The sequence below is a fragment of the Calidris pugnax genome, unplaced genomic scaffold, assembly GCF_001431845.1.
Source record: "Calidris pugnax isolate Ruff unplaced genomic scaffold, ASM143184v1 scaffold19, whole genome shotgun sequence".
NCBI lineage: Eukaryota > Metazoa > Chordata > Aves > Charadriiformes > Scolopacidae > Calidris > Calidris pugnax.
This window is the reverse complement of record NW_015090775.1, coordinates 894,278-914,303: the sequence shown is the minus strand read 5'-3', so window position 1 is coordinate 914,303 and position 20,026 is coordinate 894,278. Positions and strand designations below refer to the sequence as shown.

Below are 20,026 nucleotides of genomic sequence, written 5' to 3'. Positions count from 1 at the left end.
TTGAGTCACACTGGAGCTGTCTTCAGAGTTTCCTGTTTATCCAAGTTGGTTATGGTTGTGGGTCTTGTTTGGTATTATTGGGTATTGGGGTTTTTTTTGGTTGGGTTTTTTAGTTTTAATTTTATTAAGGAAATGGCTTAGTTAACTGAATCTCAACATACAAACATGGAGACCGAATTCACAGACTTAGTCCAAAGAGGCTAACCATTAGGGGTGCTTGGACTGTATCATTAACAGAGAAATGTGATTTCTCCCACCAACCCCTGGGGATTCAGATTGCCCAATCTTTTTTCACTGGTAATAGAAAGTGACTGGAAAGAACTAGCTTCCCAATGCTGAAGCCGTCTTTCATATTTATTTCCCTTTCAACACGGCAGTCTTGCAAAGTGGTATTTCAACATCAGACTGTAAGAAGGAATTGTGTTATTTAGCAAGTCTATTGCAGACCCCATTACCGTTTAAAATACCATTTAAACATTTTAAACAGACAATATGAATATGTGGCTACAAACCTTGATTCAACAAGTATATATTTTATCAAAGACTATTATCTGATTTAAAGATTTGAATCTTAAAAATGTAATAGCTGTGTAGCAACACACACTTAAAACAGCTTTAAATTGCTTTTCTCATTAAGAATGTTGAAACAGCGTGCACCCTCAGACACAAAAAAAATCACTCAACATACAACTTCCCAAACTGCATACATTGATGAGGATAACTGTGCTTTAGCGTTATTGACTTCCTGAAAACCACATCCAACTCCTGGATTCGGTATGTACGTAAAGATGCCGCTGGAGTACTTAATGCAATACTCATAGGTCTTGTGAAATTGTAACAGTGAGCTCTTTGTAAGAAGCTCAGCCTTCTGCAGAAGGCTACAGGGAGGTAAGTCTGCTTCCTGTCTCCAAAGTAAAGGGCTAAAAGAGTAATTAAAAATGTTATCTTCATGTAACGGAGACAAAGATGTGAAGGTTTCCATATACTGAGATGGCATCTACCTGGCAGCTATTACAGTAAGATTTTCAACCATTGACCCTCTATTTCTTCAATAATTCTTTCAAACAATCTCAAGGAATAGGTTATGGCTTTTGGAGTGTAATTTAAGAATGAACCTTGCACAGCAAGTCCATTTGCTTATGGCAGAAAAGATGACACAAAACTATCAAGCATTCACTAGAAGAATTAAAAAAGATCTTCACTGAAGGACAGGCGGGACATGTCAGCGCCACGAACAGACCCTGCAGCAACACTGGCTTTAGAGGCTCTCCTTCACTTCCAACCCTTTGTGAACACCCATTTTGCACACTTGGCCTGCCCGAGCACTTCACAGGACACGGTACCGGAGAGGCGCCGCACCGTCACAACACACAACCTGCCTCACAGTGTTCTGAAATACAGTCCCATGCCTAACACTTCCTCTGTGCCTCTCAGTTCAGATTTGCTCCAGCTTGCTACAGGCAGCACTGCCCTTATGGTACAGCCATGGGGGCCACCTCGGTGGTCCATACCTTCTTCACCTCGGTGGCAGGAGGGACACGAGGGGTCAGGCAAAGGCTGCTGAGACAGGCCCAAGCGGAGCAAGGGACAGCAGAGCAGGGGGACAGAGGCCACGAGGAAGAGGCACCTGTGAGAAGCAGGAAGGAGGACAGCCCAGAGGGTGGACAGGATACCGGAGGTAGAAAAGGATCTTCATCCACACACAGGCAAGGAAGTTAAAAAAAGGTCTCTCTCAGAGGCTCCTCATCTCCAAGAAACCTCAAAAGCAGCTGAATTTAAGGTAAGCACAGACACGGTGATATAGACCATTTTTCTTAAAAGCCTGTCAGGAAGCCAATCAAATAAAAAGACCGTGTACACAATTTCACCTGAAAAGTGAGAAGGCCAGAAATAGCCAATAAAAGAAAAATGAATTGTTCAATCAAAAATAAACTACATGGGACCAACCCTGCTATCACACAAGATACCATAAAGGACTAATACATACCCTACAGCAGTGACTTTTTGTTACAGATCTTGAAATAAAACCTGCTGCATCTTATACTTTAACCTGCAAGGGTACAAGCTCCAGTAATTAAAGATTTCCAAGGCTAAAACACATGATTTGGAAAGACGATATGCCATTGCTTGGATTCATCATGAGACCCTACCTCAATTTGCAAAAAAAAGAACCTTTAAAAAGGTTTTTTTTTGTTTGTTAGTTTTTAAGTACTTCCAGCACTGACAACACCGATTGTCTTTACAAAGAACTTTTTCATATATCTACTTTACGTAATTATCCTCTTGTAGCCAAAAGAATATAATGGAAACACGTCTGCATGCTGAGCACATTCATTTCTGTAAGCCACAGAAACACAGGACTGGAACAAGCCTCCTGAATCATCAAATCCAGTCCTCTGCTAACGCACTCATGTAAATAATATGTTTATTATACTGACCGAGTTTCACACAAACAGAAAAGGGCTTCCCAAGGTTATTCTTCATGTGAGACTATTCTGAAAACCTTAGCTATGGCAGTCTGTTGCTTATTTCAGTGTTAAACAAATGCCTAACCATCTTTCTACACAAAGTAATACAAGGCAATTTTAAAAGTTCCTATTCACATTATTACCCCGCTACATTAAAAAAAGTACAATTCTCAATATACTTTTTTTTTTTTTGGCCAAGCCCCCTGATGGCATTCCTTAAATACCTGCAATTATTATTTTAAGTTATAATAATATAATAAGGATTATTAAGCTTTGAAAATATTACCCATTACCAAACAAATCTGATGCTTCTACTCAATTAGAACTCTTCTAGATGTTACGAATTATTGACTTCAAATTTTAAGTTTTAATTTTAAAAAAGGATTTCTGAGTTACTGAAGCATTTAAACAGTATTTAAAACGTTAATTTTTAATTTTGTGTTTTGGCTGCTATACTTCAGAATACCACAATGATTTAAAAATTGTTCTTTGGATAAGAAACACTGAAATTTTCAGCCTGAAGCAATAGTGATTTGGCAGGCCACACTGTAAAACCCTGAAAAAAATAGAAGACCGATGCTTATTCTAGAAACAATGATGACATGTTAAAAGCTGTGCCAATGCTATCGCTAAAATAATGGAAGCAACAGTCCCTCAAAAATGAACATCTGTCAGCTCTAGTTTCTATTGCAGTTACATTTATATATTCATAATTTGGAATAGCTAGGCAGTAACTTGTAGAAAAAAAAAATCAGAATGGCTGAAGATTTTCATATTCATCTTGACTGCTAACAGATTTTGCTAAAATTAAAGTTTCCTTAAAACATGCCATATCGACCATCTATTTTCAGCTACCATTTGCCCTTAAGGTATGCACACATTTTGGGTTGACAAGCCACAATCTCTGCTGCAGAACTCTGAGGTTTTGCATTTTTCTCTGCCTGATGCTTATCTCTTCCAATGAGGAGAAAAAAAGAATCGGTACATTCTTTCAATTATTTCTTTATTGCACAGGAGAATATTCCTCGTTGTCTCTCCTAACCTTTCACTATTCCTGCCATCATAACTCTTTTCATAGAGCATTGTGCAAGTGTATCAACTTATTTTCTAGTTTCAGGAATATAACTGCATTGAGTATGCCTGCATTCACATTGCCCTCTTCTGTACTGGAGCCTAAGAAGCCTGCAGAGTGAGGCATAAAGATGGAAAGGTACGGCATGTATTTCACTTAAAAAAAGGCAGTAAACTCATATTTTCAAAAATAAAATACTTGGAGTTATGTACGAGACTTATCATTTAGAGGTAGGTACTGATAAGGTAAACCCCATACACCTCTACTTCCAGCATTAGAGAAGAATGCCTATGTACAATAAAGATGGCTGAAAAGTTTGACTAACGATGAGTGCTTTAGAATGCTTCCCTTCCTAGCTCCTTAATTTGCTTCAAAAGAATGAATATTTGATAACAAAAACCAAAACAACAACAAAAAAAGAATTAAAGAAGGTTGAGCAGAATTCACTAGAAAACAGCTAAATTTATCCTATCGGTTACTCAACAAGTACCCAAATACTTTTATTATGACATAAATTTGTAGAAAAATAGATATTGGAACACAATTAAAAAAAAACTTTTTAGTTTTTCAAAAAGCAGCATGAGGATCAGCTCTTAAAGAAAGGTAAAAGCAGAGTGTTCTTGACTACTAGTACAGAAATCACTATGGTTGTTTGCACTAAGGCTAGAAGCAATAGAGAGACAAAACCATGAGCCGCGTGGAAAGGGTGACTTCTGACATCTGGTTCAGAAATTCAGCCAGCAGGAGACAGGTTTTAGAAACACACACACACATTTAAAAAAACAGGGAACAGCATGTTGTTAAAAAAAGCTGTGAAACTCCTTGCAAATCTTTATTTAAATCAATACAGGATATTGGAGAGCAAAATTTTACTGTAGTAAAAAAGAGAATGGAGAAATTTATGGAGCACTTAAAATCACATTTGGCTTGGGAATGTTGTAAAATGCAAATGGTTGAAGAATACAAAGTACTAACATTAAGTATCATATATTCCTGCCCTGTTCTTATACCTTTCCTTAGGTATCGATTTCAGCCAGAGAGAGGACACTCATCTAACTTTTATAACACTTTGGTGTTATCAAAGTCTGGTCAAATATTTTTATCTGGCTAATTTTCTCTCATTTATTCACAAATTAATAGTGGAATGAAGTGACCTAAATTTTTTCTAGGGTAAGGATGTACTAGATACTTTCAAAAATGGGATCACACCTCTGAGGAAAAGTCTTCATCCTTCTCTGATGCTACTGCATGCCTAAAAGAAAAGCTCTGTAACAGGATGACTATAAACTTCCTGGATTTGAAAAGAACTTTAAACTTCCAGATGATGTTTATTTAGGCTAAGTATTTTAAAACATACCCATTTAAACTTAATTTTCCCACTGCAAATTTGGGAAGAACATTCACCCAATAGTAATGGCCAAAGCACTAAACTGCACTGGCAGCTAGGCAATACTGCAATCAGGTTAAATATTGAAGCAGTTTCTCCATTTCATTCATATGAGTGGTTCATTCAACTCAATCTGTGAGTTGGATCATCCTTTTTTTAAGTTGCCTTCTGCTCTCAATAAATGGTGTAAGAAGGAAAAAATAACTTCAAGCTAACTGCAAATCTCAAACATGCACACTAGACATCTATGACTAAGAAATGCATTAAAATTCCTATATTCTGAATCAATCTTTCCTCAGTAGTTACAGAGATGCTATGTAGCATTCCAATTTCCACCCCAGGGCAGGTAAACACATCCAAAATTACCCAGTGGGTCAGAAATTGATCATTTGCTGTTCTGTAACAGAGGAATTGGGTACAATTTACAAGTCTGAATAAACGTGCATTAAACACCACCATTACTAATATAGTCACCGATAGAGCTAATGGCATTTTTACTGGTTTAGAGAACAGGTGAGACCGTTTCTGGGTAAAAGGAATAACCTTTCGTTAGACGAACTGGTATAGTTTCAAACAATAGAGAGCATTACAAGAACAGAGCCTTTCCTTGGACCTGAAATAGAAACAGCAGCTTTCCAAGCCAACCACAACACCCTGCATTTAGTAGCACGTGGAAAGTACTGAAGCCTGCAGTACCAGGGTATTTTTTCCTGTAAAACTGGCAGCTTCCTCATCCCCCAAGAACATCTGCTTATCTGAAGAAAAGATTGAGCACACAATATCTTGCCTAATTTTTTCCAATAAATCTATTTTCCTATAAAAGATCTACCTACTAGGTTTGCCCTGAATAGATCTCTCATTTGTATTAGCAAATGCAAACCAAAATTTAATCTCCCTGCTTCAGAACGGCCTTTTGTGAAAGGTCTAGTGTCAAAAGGCAGTTCTTCAGCGAGCCACCATAACCTCTGCAAGAATCTGTTGTAAACCAGCTCGATGGAAACTGCTTGGATTTCTGTTTGTGGTCCAGGGCACTGTGCTACTTACAAAGAGATGCTCTAAAATCATCCTGATGTTGTGCTATACTCAAGAGCAGGTTTGTCACAAAACACTGCTGTAGAAGCCAACTGTTCCTGGCTGAATTTCTACCAAAATATGGTCTGGCCTTATCTACTACTTTTAATGAGCAGAAAGCGATAACAAAAATAAACAGACCACAAAGTATTTAAAATGTCAATGATATGTAACCTTGGAAGATATTTATTCCCCCAAAATTTACATTTTTACACTACTCCAGAAATCTACTGTACAAATAACTTCAATAGGTGCATTTATGAAATGAACCGTATCTAATAAAACCTAATACTGCAAAAACCAATTATGCTGATGTAAACATAAGGGCAGCAGAGAGGTTGCCAACAATGAGGTATGCCTTTTTTCAAAGTAACATCATCAGACAGAAGGCAAAAAAAGAAAAAATCAAACAACAAACACCCACATTAAAATACGAAACAGAAAAATCCAAGTTATTTTCCTTCAGAAGAGTTAAATAGCCTTTAACTGAGTTTCAAAGTAGATCTGGGGTTTTATCTGCCTGATTAAGTACGGCTTTTAACAAATGAAGCTGTAATTAGGCATAATGATAGTGGAACAAGCAAAGTTAGAACCATGCATATTAATTCTAGCTTCGGAAGATGCCCACTCTTAATGGTGTTTGATGCTCTTCCTATTCAGAGAGGGTTATTTCATCTTCAATGTGCTGAAGCTGTGGTGGAAATTTTCCACAGCACCTGTACCAGCACAAGAACTCCTTGCTAGGAAGACAGGCACAAGAACTGTGCCCACGCTCTAGCAGCACCACTTTTTGATATTTCTAGAGTATTCAGGAGGTTTCAGCCCAGGAGGCTAAGAAGCTTGTAAGAATTCACACAATTCCATGTGGTGTTGTGCCAAATGGCTGCAATGGAGAGTTACAACCTAGTTTCTTCTGAGCTGCTCGGCTGCTACCAGAATGCAGTACAATTGCCATGTTCAAGGCTTCTTTGAACTTTAATCATCACACTTCCCTAAAATCTAGAAGCAAGACACATGAGAAAGAGTTCATGGCAAGTCTTTGTCAAAATCAAGACAGGAGATTGTGCAGAAAAGGTTGGGCTTGATTTTGACAATTTTGATCTTTTACACAACATTAAAGTGTATGGGATGAGAGACCTTCCAGCAAGTGAGTACAAACACCACACGTAACTTAAATCCAGTGCCCAATGTTGATTTTAGGCATGGTATTAAAAAACACTGCACAAAGATCAGGTACATGCCTTACAAACTTGCACTAATCCTTAAACAAAGACTGACAAGGTCCAAAGAATAATCCAAAATTACACTGGATAATGATGCACCCAGTAATCAAAAAAAGTCTACTCAACTCTCATTCAAAAAGGAAAACCCAATATAAAAATAATCTGCTAGCTAAGAAAGCATTTTTGTTATGTCTTAACAAAATTCTGTCAACAGAACAGAATTATTGCATCTTTTATATAATTTCTATTCTTCGATGCACACAAAATTTCTTCACTATTTTTGGCTATTTACTTTAAACTAGCAGCAGTTACTACAGATAATCCTAGGGAAAAAAATCACTGCTGCAGATCTCAATAGAAGACAATTGTGCTAAAACAATGCATCTGTAACCCCCTTGACCTAATCTGTAAAAAAAAAACCTGAAGAGTATGAAGAAGAGTCGTTTCTCACATACATGAGTTTGAGAATCAAGACTCAGTATTTTTCTAATATTTCTTATACTAAATTCAAGAACACACAGTCAGTTATAAATCAACCCATGTGGAAAACAGTCCACAGACATCTAGACTCCAAAGGATTAAACCAGCCACAACAAAAGAAAATCCAACTCAACAACCACAGTGGGGCAAAGATGACAAAGGCATCGACTACTTGAGTAGAACAAAAATGCTCTGCCACCAAAGCTTTCTCTTCAGGGGATGACTCCAATTCCTCACGTATCCAAAACCATTTTTTCAATTATTTTTTTCTACCACTTACAATATTTCCATGAGTTTCTCCTTTCTTCCAAATTACCTCAAAAGTGCTCAGCTCCCTTTCTGTAAGCTCCCTTTAGTTCCAATTCTGTTTCTGTCATAGTCCACAGGCAAACCTTTGTGCCTTCTCACGTTCTGCTTCCACAAACCCTTTAATTCATATCCACATTAGCATATTAACTTGCAAATTCACTTCATTTTATTGCTATCCTTTCACCTGAAACAGCTTTCCTCTATACCGTATCTGTCTCAGAAAGCTTTCACCTTACCTATTCTGCTGACAAACTTTTTTCACAGATCACCCTTACACAGATTTGCATCCATATTCTCTCTTTAGCAGATTCCAAATATGTTTTATACTAAAGAAGTAAAAATATTTTGAAAGGTGCTGCTAATACTAGTTGTCCATATCAAGAACACCAGAGCATTATGTGGAGTGATATCCAGACACAGTTACATAATGTAGACTTCTCCTGGGGACTAAGGAAAATTCTAGAAAAATACTATGTCACTGTAGACTTTCTTTACACTGATCCTCCAGGATTCCAAACAAAACAGAACATCTGTTTTCCTCCACTGAAGAATATTTTTAGTTTTACCAGCCTAATAGCATTTTAGATGAGAAAAGAGACCCAATGGCCCTCAACCTCAGTTTACAAGAAGAGCAGTCAGCTACCTGGCGTGGTGCTCTCCATCATCTTTAGCAGAGAAAAGCATTTGATGTACACTGGAATAGTTTAACTCACCAATAAATGGAATAGAAGCCAAGGAGTCACCAGGTGGGCTGGAACCTGATGCTTTCCTTTCTTCTATTCTTTTTATGTGGACTTCTCTCCGAGCATCATTAGGTAACCAACAGGTAGTGTCTGAGGCTGCCTCTTGGTCATTTACAGCAAGAATGTAGGACTGATGCCTCAAAGGCTGTGGAGTTTGGTGGCCAGAAGGTGATTTGTCCCGCATGACCACTGTGTCTTTGTCATTTTCCTTAACATCCGTTTGCAGAATTTCAGGCTCACGAACATCTTCCCTTTCAAAATCATGAACCTTGTGTCTGATGGAACCATCTACGTTGTCAGAGGTAGTTGAACTCTCACTCGTCGGCTGAACAAGTTTGGTGGAAGCTGGAGACAGAGAGGAGGGCTGGATGGTTTTGCCACTTTCTGTTTTGTGATCTGGGGCACCTTCTGCTCGGATCCTTGACTGTTGGTTTAGCAGACCACTCTGATGCAGGTGATTTACTGTTCTTTGGTCTTTGCTGGCAATAGTATCCAGGCCCTGGTTAAGGGGAAACGATGGTTTTGCTGCATAGGGAGCAGAGCTCTTCAAAGAGCTACTTTTAGAACTTCTGGCTGGTGTGAGGGACAATCTCTCTTGTGAAACAGTTGTAGGTTTTGAAACTCCCCCTGGCGTTTGCAAATCTCGAGAAGACTGCAACATTTTTATATCTGGTGGAACTTTCTGAAAATGAGAACCAGGCAGAGAAGCTCTACTACCTGTTCTCCTGTTGTCTGAAATATAAGCACTTGGAGCCATAGGAAAATTCTGACCTCGAAGGGACATATGAAACGCATGCTGCCTAGATCTCTCATAAATACCTCGCCGATCATCCTGTTCAGTAAACCCTGTCCACTTGTAAGTCTTTCTCCTGTCTCCATTAGTATCTGCAATCATATTCTCAGAATGAAAATTTTCTAGCACTTCACCCTGTTTGCTGAGATAATCCCATGACCGAGCTCTGTGATTCCTAGCATTAACTGAAGGTGAAGTTAAAGTATCTTGTGAAGCGCTTCTTGGCCACTCTTTCATCAACACAGGATCTTCAAGTCTTTCCTGGGATACACTTCTCTGCCTGATCTGAACAGACTGTGGAACCCTGTCGTGAGAGGTGCTCCTGCGCCGTACCTGTGAAGCAGTGCGATTTGGCACCACCTGGTTATAATCAGTTGTATTCTGAGAAGCTGCTCTTAGGCTATCTAACCTTTCCTGTATTGTTCGGGAGCCATACATGTGCATGCGCCTATTATCAATGTACTCTTTGTAAGTTTTGTAGGTCTTCCAGTCTATATGCTGGTGGGATGTTGGAGAACTGTAATGATTAGTAGAAACTGGGGGCGAATCTGTGGCTTGAGCAGGAGGTCTAGTGCTTGGGATTCCTTCTGGACATACTACATAGTTGGAAGCTTTACTTAGTGTTCCAGTTGGATCAACTGGCCTCGTTATTGGAGTCTGGGGAAGTACAATGGCAGTGGACACTGAAGATGGTGATGTGGTCCGTGCTTTTAGACTGGTTTGATCTTTTAAGCCATATCTTACTTCCTCTGTCCTGTGTGATGGACCAGCATGATTATTTCTACAAGATGGCAAATCTACAGCCTTCTCAGAAGGCACAATAACAGTCCTTACAGTTTCATTGCAAACACACACAGCTGTATTTGATTTTGCAATGTCTGTTGGTGATGGAGGCACTTGTATTTCCATTCTGTAGGCCCTCTCTGGCTGTGTCAATGCCCGTACTGGTCTACTGACTTGCTGTTTCCCCAGTGAGAAGTCAGAAGGTAGCTTGTCACCAGCTTGTGCCATAACAGAAGCTGTGGATGTCAGGCGTGGGTAACATATTGGCGGTGGTTCAGGTATGTTGTGGGCATTACCACTGTAGGCTTCGTTGCCTTTCAGGTAGGCATCTTGGGAATATGCCTGCAGAGAGAAGAATAAGTGAGTATTCAGTAGTGAAGGAGATAGAGAAGTTCACCATCACGCATTTGCACGACCGAGCTCCAAGAGAGGGAACACAAATACAAAATTCACACTATTTATGATTCTAGATAAAACGTTAGTTAAAAAGATAAAAATAGCATTCTAACCCCTTAGTGAGCAGAAACAGAATAAGCATACGCTACATTCATTCATTAATTACATACACATTCCCTCCCTCAACAATTAACAAACTGAACTGATGATCAATTCTAGGAAATGCTGCAGATAGGGCACTGAGGCAGGTTTCCCCAAATCCATGAGCAGAAAGCACAGTATTCTTCTCCCCCTTAATTTTGTTTTCTATCATGATACTTCACACACTCCTCCCATTTAAGCTTCACGTTGCTGGAAACCAGAATTTCACAGCAATCGACAGGTTAAAATACTGCATAATAAATTCAACTAGCACTAGAAAATTCTTTATTCACTTTGTGTATAAGAGAACTCTGTCCACTTAAGGTAGTGTGTACGAGAAGCACATACAAATATACATACACACACTCCTCTAAGATGTCTTCTACATAAAAGCCACTGTTCCTAAACATAAAGTGAATAAATTGAAGCAGGAACATCTTTGTTGTGAGCCAACACCCTGTAAGTCATCACATTTTATAGGAGACAGTCAGTACATGGCACACAAATCTTACTGCAAAAATACAGTAATTGTAATATATTTTTAACTTCAAGGTACAAACACTATGAAAATTCATACATACCCATTGCTGTTCACACACTATTAAAACACAAACTAAAATAGCAAATTAATTTCCTCAGTGCATTTATTCGCACCTTTATGTTTAAGAGCCAGACTCCTGAGAAAAATGCTTATATTACACTCAGCATGTTTCTGTAGCTTTTTTGAAAAGCAGCATTTTTCACTGTGAAATTAACAGAACACTCAAAATAATAAATCAATGGGAAGCATACAGCTTACTTAAACAATATCCTATAATTGAAAAACTTTAGCATGACTTCGTTCAGTTTAAGCATAATGAAATAAAGAGCCAACGCAGAGCCTGCCAATGCAACAGAAGATTAAAATGATTTCTCAGGGCTTTTACACGTTTAGGCGTGGTATCGTATCACAGCATTTCCTGTCCAAATCATAACATGCTCATTTCCAGAATATCAACGTGCCCTGTCTTAATACTAGACAGGTTATAAAAGCCCAAGTGCAGCCATAAAATTAATACAGAGCAAAGTAGAGAGGAGGGCGAGGCATTTACAATGCTGCTGCTGCAACGTTACATCGAGCATTAGTGAAGTGCAAAAATATTAAAGCACACTGAGAGAAAACCGACCAAATAACACAGGCACAAACAACAAATTAAGAGATTAGCATTATGAAGAAAATTCAGCTCAGACCATCTAGTTCATTTCCAACAAACTTGCTGCTTCGTATTCTCGTTTCTCACAAATCATTAAGAAAAACATGCCTTACAAAACCATCAGAGAAATGGCTACTGTACATTTCTTACCAGTGCTGTGACATCCTTTGTAAACTGCAGCTGGCAGAAAACAGGAAAACATAGTAAAAGCTGCTTACAGATGTAAAGACAGAATTATGTTGTTATATTGATGTTGGATACAGCAAGCTAAAAATACAACTACACCGATTTCCCTGGAAGGTACCAACAGAGGTAAAGGGCAGTAGAGCATAAAAAATAACTTCACTCTCCTCGTGAGCACGTCCATCTCACGCTCTTATCCGCTCCTCGCATTTATCCTCTACCCTTACAAAAAGCAAAAGCCATTTGTGCCATTTTGCCTTGGTGCATCCCTACAGCTGCCTGCAGAGAGCTCTGGCTCCGTGCAACGAGACTTCCCTTCCACTACAGCAGCATTACTGTCTCTCATTTCCCCTGGGCTGCTACCATCCCTGCTTCCTGGTGACGAAACAACGGCTTTATTATGCATTTAAACCAGCACGCCCCTTCCCCACATATATCCGAACATGACCACAAGCTGTCAGCTGACTGCAGCTGCTTTCAAGCTGTACATCTGAAATTAGAGGAATGATGCTGCAGAAACACTCTACTCATGTGATTTGTTGTTTTTTTTTTCTTTTCCCTTTTTTTTTTTTTTTTTCCCCTCCACTCATAGTAAAAATGAAGCCAGGTTTCCACTGGCACATGTAATGGAGGAAAGGAACATACAAAGATAAGTATTTCTAAATCTTTAAATAAATCTATATTTAAGATATTCATAGGCTGTAAGAATTTAAAAAAAAAAAAAAAAGGAAGAAAAGAAAAATTGAAAACGATGCTGAAGACCTAAGAAAACAGAGCAAGAGACTACTGGCACGCGAGACAAACAAAACCTATCATCCCCCCCAGTCAGAAGACAATTATTACTTTATACAGCTGATTAAAAAGAGTTCAAAACCTGCGATACGCACATCTTACACCAATATAAAACACACTGCGTTTATGTTTCTGTAAAACATGCCCATGACAAACAATTTGTCATTGACTTTGACAGCAGAAAGGCCAAATTCCAAAACTGGCGTGATCTGATCGTAGCTGACGACAACAAAGAAGTATGAAAATCAGTTCTCAGCTCTTAACAAAATTTATCACAGATATTAAACATCATCTTCAAAAACAGCATTCTCACAGGGTCCAAAATGAGATCAGCCAGGGTTTCTCCCTGTTTCCCCCAGTAAAGGGTAGGTTTCCATGATGGCAGGTATATCCGGAACACCAGCCAGTTCTCAGAGTTACTGGATACTGGTGCTAGAAAATGCAGTTCTCCTTCCAACCTCATCCCACCCACTTCCCAAGAAATCCCAGAAACAAAGCTCAACTTTCTTCCAAGAAAGAAAAAGTTTATAAATAGGAGCTGTGACATTTCCGCAGAGAAATATCAAGTATCTTTGTTCCATAATTCTGATTAAGGGCCTACACAGAAATACTGCAACTTGTAAAGAAATGCACCGATCCCTTTTGAATAATGGCACACTGAATGATGCATTATCAGCCTTTTTACCATGAAATTTTTAAACTGGTTTAACCAGAAGGCGATGGTTCAATTTTTAGAAGAGGTTTAGAGCCTAAAAAATGTGAAGTACTCCAATATACTTACTAGCATTTGTACACTGTTTTGATACTTAACATATTTTGCAACTATATATACAACACAGTTTGATTATTATTCTCTTCTCCCTTTAGCTCCTCAAATGATATAGTATGTGGAAATACTACAGTAATCTCTAAGTGAGTGCAACAGAGGATATACTCATTAAAAAGCCATTAGGGTATGACTTAAGTCTTTAAAAAGCCTTAAGAAGAAAAAAACACCCTTCCAACTGTAAAAAAAAATAATTTATTTTTTTAAATATCCAGATCAGTGATGTTCCTGATTCAGACAACAGTCAAGCCACTTGAATTCCTACAGGAGTCGGGTACTCAGCAGTTATTCAGAACCTCCAACACTATAAAAAAAAAAAATCAGTTTTCATGTTTTATGAGCTCTTTCCCACCTTCTCAAAACAACGGCAGTTATGGAAAGCTTACCATACAAATACAACAATTTAGAGTGACATTAAGGGCTTTGATGGATAACAGCTCTGCAGCAATTACTAGCAGAAAACTGCTGTGCTTACAGTAAGAACTCAGCATGTTTCCAGTTATTGGGTACAATTTCTTTCCCACCTTGCAATCTGGTTTTGTTTGCACCAAGTTTGCAAACTCCTATGGGAAAGAATTAATTTCTTACTGTGAATTTGTATAACCATTAGCACATTAAGGGTTTACCTGGTAAGGTAATACATTCATGCCATACAATATACAAAATAAATTTTAGGCAAATAAGGCATTCTACAAGATATTTTATTAACTGTGTAAAGTTCAGCTGAAGGGTTTTGGTCACATTTTTTTCCCACTTGATTTTATGCCATTTGATATGAGAATAATGCCAACCTACGTACAAGGGTTCTTCTTAGTCAGACTCATGGGGAAACACTGTACTTTCAAGAGCTTTAGCCAACCATGTCCTACACCCCTTTGTCCAAATCCATAAAAGCACAGAGGCATATGCTTCACTGAGGATGAGTATGCTTCACTGCGCTTCACTAAAGGATGAGTAACACTGATTTCAACCAAACTACTTGCAAAATTGGAGATAAGCATTTTGATGAATCAGAAGCTAATCTGCCCAGCACCTTGCAAGACTGAGCTTGAGGCATTCTTTCTTCCTTCCTTCTCCAACCAGCCTGGCTTCAGATTATGTTTCTTCATGACTAAATTCCTCTCTTCCCTGGCCCTAACTTATTCTCACATTGAGCATAAATACAGGAACTGCACACCAGGAAAGGTTTTCAGCTGTCTTAAAATAAAACATTTTCCAGTTATAGTTTGCTTTGGCAAGAATGTTAGTAATAAAGCTCAAGTGGTTTAATTGTATTCTGAGACACTCAGCAAACATTACAGTCAGATAACACTATTTCAAAAAAAACAAAACAAAACACCACCAAAAAAACCAAGCCCAAACCACACATCCTTTCTTCCAAATGGCAGTAAAAAAAAAACAAAACAAAACAAAAAAACCAAGCCCAAACCACACACCCTTTCTTCCAAATGGCAGTGAAATTTTAGTATATAAAATTTAATGCCTTAAGCCCAAGAAATCTAATTTCCAAATACAAGCTGTGTAAAGAGTCTTTCTTGTAAATATTAGTCTCAATCAAGATGAGTTGATGCAAACGGTATTTTCTAACATATGCAATGTTGCTCCATTAGGTCTGATACAACTGGATGGTCTCAGGGGAAAAAAAAAAAAGAGAAAAGACAATACTGTTAAAGTTTACTGTGGCAGACCTGTAGTCAGAGGCAGGAGGTTACCAGGACATATAAAACTCTAGAATGCACTTCCTTATGTAAGTTATTTTTCTTTTGTTTACTGTGGCAGACCTGTAGTCAGAGGCATGAGGCTACCGGGACATATAAAATTCTAGAATACACTTCCCTATGTAAGTTATTTTTCTTTTTTCTTATTTTTTAAATACAGGTGCATCAGTGGCCACTTCAGGGTACTACAAGGCCTTCAGAGCTGCCAAATTCCACAAAAATTCTAAGTATCAGAAATGACAAAGCAGCAAACTCTTCTTTTCTGCCCATATCTCCCAATAGACTGAAAACTTCCATATAACCTGACTAGAAAAATGGAGGGGGGGGGAAGGAGGAAGAGATATGCTTCAATTGACTTTCACTCACTTTTCCCCAGCCATTCTCATCTATGACTTTTTTGTTCTTCTATTATCTATAGACAAAAGAAACATTTCTGTTCAATGTGGTCAGCTTTCAGTTATTGATACATAGTTTCAATAGTCTGTCATTTTAAGGAAAGATTAAGATGTGAATTAAAAGATATGCAAGAGGGAACTAAACATACCAAAACCATACAATAGTAAAAAGCCCCCTTTATTTTCCATATTTACCATTATTTACAGAATGCCCAATAAAATATTTTTGTAAATGAAGCTACAGGAATCTTCCTGGAATGCTAAGGCATGTTTCAACATATTTGTATGCTACTAAAATTTAGTGGTGACATCACAAGCTATCTTTTGGGGCAGTTCCTATGAAGAAATGATTTGGTAGGATAAAAGTGAGGAAAGATGAACTTTTGAGAGGGTATCGAGGGAAGGGCCAAAAAATAAAAGGTGAAACATCAGGATAACTTACCTACCTATGGCATGTGTGTGTTTATATACACAAAGCAGATACACATAATTACAAATTAATATTTACATATCATAACCCCTAATAAGCTACATTACAAATAACCTTCCAAATGAACAGCTGTGTGTTTATATACACAAAGCAGATACACATATTTACAAATTAATATTTACATATAATAAACCCTAATAAGCTACATTACAAATAAGTTCCAAATGAACAGCTCCAATGTAGATCATATTAGGGATGCAATATTTAAGAGTGATATTTTCAAGTGCCTAATACTTAAAAATTCAGTGACTTGTAAGCTATATTCTTCTTTACATGCATAAGGAATGATTAGCAAACAAGCAAATCCAACAAGAACATACCTCAAAAAAAAGGTCCAAAAATCCTCCATACTAAGGACACTCTAACACATACACGTTAGACACTACAAAGTCTACTGAAGAGAGTCATAATAAGGCTGACCTGTAAGTGGGTTTAGCAATTTCAATTTTCACTCTCTAGGGAGCACCTTTACATTTGGTATTTTCTGTGCAGCACAAAAAGCTTTTGAACAACTGAACAGTGTCACAATTTGGACAACTTCTTAGTACTGAATTTGTAATCCAAAGGCTACAAAAACAGCAATTCCATTTGAGAAAAGGAACTATTTGTAGTCAACCTAAATATGTCTTTCTATTCATATAAAGTCAGTGTTACCAAAACCTTCAAGATACCAAAATTCTGTCAAAAAAGGTTGAGAATGCTACAGAAATTGTACACAGATACATCAAATTTGAAACACTGATAATAGTATTATAATAATAATCATCCTCCTCATGGTCTCAAAATGGTTTACGTACCTACAAACATTTCAAAATTATCAAAAAACATTATTTTAAGTAAACTAATCTCAATTTTGAGGAGGAATGCAAAAAAAATCCTAACACATTTATAGTTGTCACAAGTTCAATTTTTTGTTATGGATAGAGATGCTTTAAATACCCTCTCCCTATCCCCAGAATGACATTTCCAAGACCATTCCAGTGAACGAACGTGACTGACACCAGCTTCACTAATGGCAGGATTTCCCATGTAATTCCCTTCTCAGTAACGAGCGTGCGAGTGCCACAGAAGGCGATGACCTGCCGATTGGACCACTTCATTGTTACTACTGATGAATGGATGCAAAGCCCTGCTTTCAGGAAATTCAATATACCAAGAGGTTCACAGACATACATGGATATTTCTGAAGACTAAACTCAAAGTTTATAAATAGCAAACTAAGGATAGAAGCAAGCAACTGTGTTCTTTATGTAGTTAACCTAGTCATCAGTCATCACCACATGGAGTAGGCTGACAAATACTGTAAAACTTACTACAACCAGTACCATTCCTGAATATAATAGAACTATTTCATCCTCATTGCACTAGATAAACCCTTCATTACCTCCTGTCACAATATCCAGTAGTGCTTTGAGTCCTTCTGCTTCTACAGCATACCAGTATATAACATCAACAGTTTACAAGTGATACCATTTGAAGATACTTAGAGTAAAATTTATGACACGCCAAAGTAAACAACTAAATTCTTTCACATACTATAATAACTTAAATAACACAACTTCAGTGACAAAATTCTAGGATTTTCCTCTATTAATATGAGCATGGTAACTTACCATTTACTGTTCAGATTGCACTTACACTACCACTAGAGAAATTACTGTTACCACTTACTTAAATGAGCTGTACTTCATTTGGGAGTAACAATTTGCCTTGATGTTTATATTTTATTTAGACATGCGACTTCCACAAAAGCTGATACAGCATTTATCACAAAGATAAAAACAGAAAAACAAACCAAAAAAGTATGCAGTTTCTCAGCTGAAAACAAGAAGTTACTGTCTTCACAGGGAGTGGAAGTAATAACATTCTGTGCTGTTACTCTGAAAATATTTTAAACATGAGCGTCCAGCTTTGAGTAGAGCAAAGTTCTTCACCACATCTTGTCAGGAAAACAGTAGATCCTAACATCTAAAGGCTGAAGATTAATAATCACCATCTTCAGAGGAATTGCATAGATTTTTGCTTTGACTGAAGTTACAGTGGTACACTGTGCCTCAAAGGCTGCTGTTTTTTTCAGAAGTGATAAGATTTTCCCTCCTCTGTGGTGGTCTAAAAGCGACAAAACTACAGGCTACAACTAATGATTTCTGTTGCATGATGCAATTCATTTTTATCACCTTTATCTTCACAGTTTGCAACTCTGCCATCAAAGATTGACACCCAAAAAACATATATATTAAAATACAAACTGTGACAGAACGCCATCAACAAACTGCAGCTATGAGAAGTCTTTTCCAGTAGGTCCAAGTACACGCAATGCTCAGTCTTGCGTACAGAAAACATCTGTCTCTTCAAGGCTTTCCCCTGGCAGATGCTATGTGGAACTGACAGTTCTCAAGACAAGCCCACTCTTACCCAAACAAATGTATGATAGCAAACAGGACCATAAAGGCATCCCTGCTGTGTGACAATCATGGGCCAAACCAACCCAACAGCAAACAACTGTCAGAAGAAACTCATATAAACTAGAGAGGCAATGTAAAGCCTCCAACTCTTAAACCTAATCCTCTTTTTAATTTCAAAAAAGGAGTGTGGAATACAAAATTCACAATTCTACCACATCTTACAACTCAAAAGAAACTTTTTTTTTTTTTTTTAAATGCCACCTGGAAATTATTTCCACATATCTCCAGTTTTTTCTAGAACGCCACACAGGTATTTTTCCTCTTTCCTTTATCCCTTGATCTCCTCCAGGAGAATGACCTTAATTTTCTTTTTACTAATGCTCTTCTCTAGTCCAAAGGCAACAATCATCTTTTTGTCTTCCTCTGCTCCCATTATCTCACTCGTTGATATAACAAGTTAAATTCAAATCAATTGTTTTTCATCCATACTTCAGCTCAAGCTTGCGCTTCATGTTTCACCAGCAGAGGGAAGATGTGCCTAAGAGCTTCTGGCCCAGTCAAATACAAAGGTTTAACTTTAAACCTACAAATCTCACCTTTCCAAGATCATTAGGCAACAAAATGGCTACAAAACTGCATTAGATGCATATGACCATACAGATAATCTAAAAGGTAGAACTATTCCTTAATTTCTACATATTCAGAGTTAAAAAAGAATCACCACCCCCCAAAAACCCCACAACTATCCCTCCTCCCCCACAAAAAAACCCCAAACTTAACCCCCCCCAGCTTTTCCCTCCTACTTACTCATGCAATCAAAACTCACCCCCAGCATTTTCTGTACTGGATTACTGAAATATTTCTTTATCAAATGTTCTCAGTATATCACTTCTGTTCTAATAATCTTGACTTTTTGGCCTAACTGGCTGAGTTCCTGTACTAGCCTCTATCTTCCCCTTCAGCTCAAAACAGATTTTCTTGGTTATTTTATTTACTCATTCATTTGTCCTTTAATAGTGGAAAACAACTACTGAAACCCACACGTTTTTCTTAACTGTTATTTAAAGTCAAGTCTTCCATTTCTGTGTGGATTAGAAAAAATTATTTTCCCAGTACTAACCAGAAAGTCTACCCTGCTTGTTGTCTTCTCCTTTCCTT

General features: G+C 37.8%; 1 protein-coding gene across 1 annotated transcript in view; it reads right to left on the bottom strand.

Moving 5' to 3' along the window:
* Positions 1–20,026, bottom strand: part of ARHGAP21 (Rho GTPase activating protein 21) — an 88,073-nt gene that overhangs the window by 19,835 nt on the left and 48,212 nt on the right. The window contains exons 7-8 of the mRNA XM_014946141.1: positions 12,210–12,239; positions 8,724–10,671 (exon numbers count right to left, since the gene is read on the bottom strand). Coding sequence (XP_014801627.1) covers positions 8,724–10,671; positions 12,210–12,239 — 1,978 coding nt within the window. The remainder of the gene's footprint in view (positions 1–8,723; positions 10,672–12,209; positions 12,240–20,026) is intronic.